Raw genomic sequence first — 3,629 nt, 5'->3', positions numbered from 1 at the left:
ATCAAAAGTCAAAAGAACCCCGGCAGCTGATTTTAAACCATGCAAGAAATTGCAAGTCAGCTAAAGCAGCTTTTTTGGACTTCAGGTTTTCAAAACAACCTTGATCTCCTGTGGATTATACAAAAACCTGCAAATCCACCGTTTCAGTCTTCAGATCTGTTATAGATTAGGTTACATCAGATGAAACATTGACAGTGTGCTTTTGACAAAATTTCAGTTTTACCACAATCCCACCAATGCATTACAGGTTCAAAATTCCCTTTTCTAGATAGAAAAAGCTAAGTTGAAAAACTCAATCTCTCAGTCAGCTCACCACACAGTCTCCCACCAACTCCCAGCATGCAATGTGAAAGGAAGAAAGAAAAAACAAAGAAGACAATAAATGAACGAACGATTGAGAGAAAAATCCCAAAGCTTCAGCATTGCAGTAGATCCTTCTGCTGCTGTTTCCATATTTTTCTCCGTCATCTTTAATGTTTTGCTTCTTCCTCTGTTTTTGCTTTTCTTTTCCTCCATGTTACCATTGCAGGTGAATGAGATACTGACTGCCTTGGGGCTCCTGGACTGCGCCCACACTCGTACCAGCGCCCTCTCTGGTGGTCAGTGCAAACGTCTGGCTATTGCCTTAGAACTGGTCAACAACCCCCCAGTCATGTTCTTCGATGAGCCCACCAGGTAGAGAAAGGAACACCAATGTCTTACCGTACAGAACAACGTTTACATGGCAGAGGCTTTGCATTCAAGCAGACTGGTTGGTCTAAAAATGACCCTTTATTGTTTACTTATAGTATTAGGGTAGGTTTTTCCCTACTGTTGGTGGCAGCTGGAAGTAGATGCTAGCGTTTTCCATATACATAATCCAAACTGCAGGCACCAGGATAATAAGGCAAACATGTTTTACTGGCAGGTTTTTACATTTGAAGTTGATTTAGGCGTTAATAAACTGTTTCAGAGGAGTGATCATAGCGCTCTGCATCAGCAGTGCTGTGTCTGACTCCCTGCCAGCTCCCAGATCAGCTTCTCTGATTGGATGATGTGGCGCGTTGACCATTAAAAGTTACATTTATCCAACTCCAGCAGCTGCTGTTTGGTGAGTTCATCAGATCTCTAGGGAGTTGATTAGACAATGAAGAGATCCCCAAAATCCAACAGACAACAGATGCAGTTTTGAAAAGTTAGGGGACAATACCAGAGAAGAGAGAGGAATGAATAATGGAAGTAATGAAGGGGAGGAGGGAGGTGAGACTGTGGAGAGGGGGTCAAGAGAACAGGTAGAGGACTTGGATTTAAGAATGAGGTCAGAAATTTCAGAAGAAGTGGGCTTTAGGAAGCAGGAGGATGACTGGCTATGTGGAAGGGGCAGAGGGGAAGGGAGAGGCAAGGCGGTCGTATGTAGTTGCTGGTGAATGGAGGTGCTTTTTTTTTTATTAAAAAAGATTATTAAAGAATTACTAGTCTGACTTGAATACATGTGAGAAGGCAGCGAATCAGGGGGGTCAGAAATCTTGTGCATTATAGAAAAGAGAGACTTGGAGTTAATGTTGTTGGTGCAGATAAGGTACATACACATATATAGATATAACAGGGGGGGCAGTATTGAAGGCAGACAAACAGTCGGATAGTTCAAAAGAAAATGCCCAATCATCAGTTACAGCAATTAGATTCTATTCAGTTTATTTCTATAGCTCCAATTCACATCATGTCATCTCAGGTCACTTTCCAGTTCACCAGATCATCCAGTCAGATTGATTCAAAGTTTTCTATCTAAGGAAAACCAGCTGATTGCATCGACTCATTGACTCTTCAGCAATCCCTCACACTAAGCATGCTTGTAGCGACAGTGGAGAGGAAAAACTCCCTTTGAACAGGAAGAAACCTCCAGCAGAACCAGGCTCAGTGTGAGCGGCCATCTGCTGAGGCCCACTGGGGTTCAAGGAGACAGAAGCAGACATAGAAAAAGAAGCATAGATACAAAAGGCAACTGTCAACCAGCTCCACAGGCGGCCCCGTCCAGGAAACACACAGCCAGGCAGACGAGCTCTGAGCCAGCTCCCATGTCAGAGGATGAAGAGAGCACATCCAGTTAGTCACAGTCAGAGAAACAGGACTACACTGGAAAACAGGCCAAGCTCCAACATCTAGAAACAAAGGTGTTGATGGCAGCAGCACAGCTGATATTTCTCTCCAGGATGGAGTCAGCAGGAAGGAGGATATCAGTTGTCCAAAGAGGTTCTGTTGTTACAGAACCCTTTATATCTGAGCCATATCCGGTGGAGGTTTGTTTCTCAGGTTAAGTAATAACAGTCTTTATTCCAGTCATTTTTAACATATCAATTATTCTTAAATTAAATGCATTTGTCCTTAAATTTAGGGGGTAAGTGAGACATTTTGCCAACGGAACAAGACAATTTACATTTAAAATAAGAAAAAACAATGGCTTTGTCTAATTTCAAGTGTATATTATTTAATTATCTTACTTTAAGAATAATAATCCTCATTCCATTGGCAAACACTCTTATTTACCTACTCAAATTAAGAGTAAATACACTTAATTTTTACTTATTTCTAGATTGTTTTTGCAGTGCAACTTCATTGGTTACTGCTGCTGGAATGAAGCACTGTACACAACCCCACCCCTCAAAAGCCCACAAAGTACCGGGTCTCTTAAGGGTCCAAAGCAACAAGATAATAAACCACAGGGAACGCAAATTTACCCGAGTAAATGCATGTGGTAAACTTTTGAATAAAGTGCAAAAGTTTACTAACTTTTGAAGTAAACTTTTGCACTTTATTGTCCTGTGTAAGTAGTGACAATTTCAGACTATTTATAGTTAAGGAAATGAATTTTATATTTGTTGTCCTGTTGTCTTATTACCTTGAGTTCATTAAAGTGTTGAATCAGCCTAGCCGCTCATAGATTTGCTTTCTCTTATTTCAGTGGTTTAGACAGTGTGTCCTGCTACCAAGTGGTGTCCCTAATGCGATCTCTTGCACTGGGAGGACGTACTATTATCTGCACCATTCACCAGCCGAGTGCCAAACTGTTTGAAATGTTTGACAAGGTGTGTATCTGTTCACTCTGTGATGCTCACAGGTCACACTGCCCTCTTCGCTGCTTATAAAACTCGTATCTCATCAGCTATCCAAGATAAGTTGTCTTTTTCACTTCTTAGCATTAAACTCTCTTTCTTCCCCAGCTGTACATCCTCAGCCAGGGTCAGTGCATCTATAAAGGATCGGTTCCATACCTCATCCCCTACATGAAGATTTTAGGTCTCAACTGTCCGACCTATCACAACCCTGCTGACTTCAGTGGGTTCACATTTCTACCAAATCTAAGTTTCACCCTTTTTTTAAGTTGACTTCTTAACTTTATTTCTTTCACCGTCTCTTCTGATCAAGTCATTGAGGTGGCGTCAGGAGAGTACGGGGACCTGAACCCTGTGCTCTTTGAGGCTGTTCAGGGTGGAATGTGGGCCCTTGAACATAAGAAGAACCTCTGTGAAACCAATGGGACGCTGATTGTTGCAGCAAACAGCTCCATGGTAGGTAGGAGATGATGTCCATGCTTAGTAGCATCACATATATTTAATGGTGAATGAGCCGATGATAACAGGTATCACTGAAAG

General features: G+C 41.8%; 1 protein-coding gene across 1 annotated transcript in view; it reads left to right on the top strand.

Annotated features, from left to right (window-relative positions):
• The window catches only part of LOC107095920 (ATP-binding cassette sub-family G member 4-like), a 30,346-nt gene that overhangs the window by 12,968 nt on the left and 13,749 nt on the right, over positions 1 to 3,629 (top strand). Inside the window, exons 5-8 of the mRNA XM_015392291.1 lie at positions 530 to 675; positions 2,939 to 3,062; positions 3,198 to 3,312; positions 3,403 to 3,545. Coding sequence (XP_015247777.1) covers positions 530 to 675; positions 2,939 to 3,062; positions 3,198 to 3,312; positions 3,403 to 3,545 — 528 coding nt within the window. The remainder of the gene's footprint in view (positions 1 to 529; positions 676 to 2,938; positions 3,063 to 3,197; positions 3,313 to 3,402; positions 3,546 to 3,629) is intronic.

This window comes from Cyprinodon variegatus, unplaced genomic scaffold (genome assembly GCF_000732505.1).
Source record: "Cyprinodon variegatus isolate N-32 unplaced genomic scaffold, C_variegatus-1.0 Scaffold584, whole genome shotgun sequence".
Classification (NCBI taxonomy): Eukaryota; Metazoa; Chordata; class Actinopteri; order Cyprinodontiformes; family Cyprinodontidae; genus Cyprinodon; species Cyprinodon variegatus.
The sequence above is the reverse complement of the archived record's forward strand: the minus strand, read 5'-3'. Positions and strand labels throughout refer to the sequence as shown.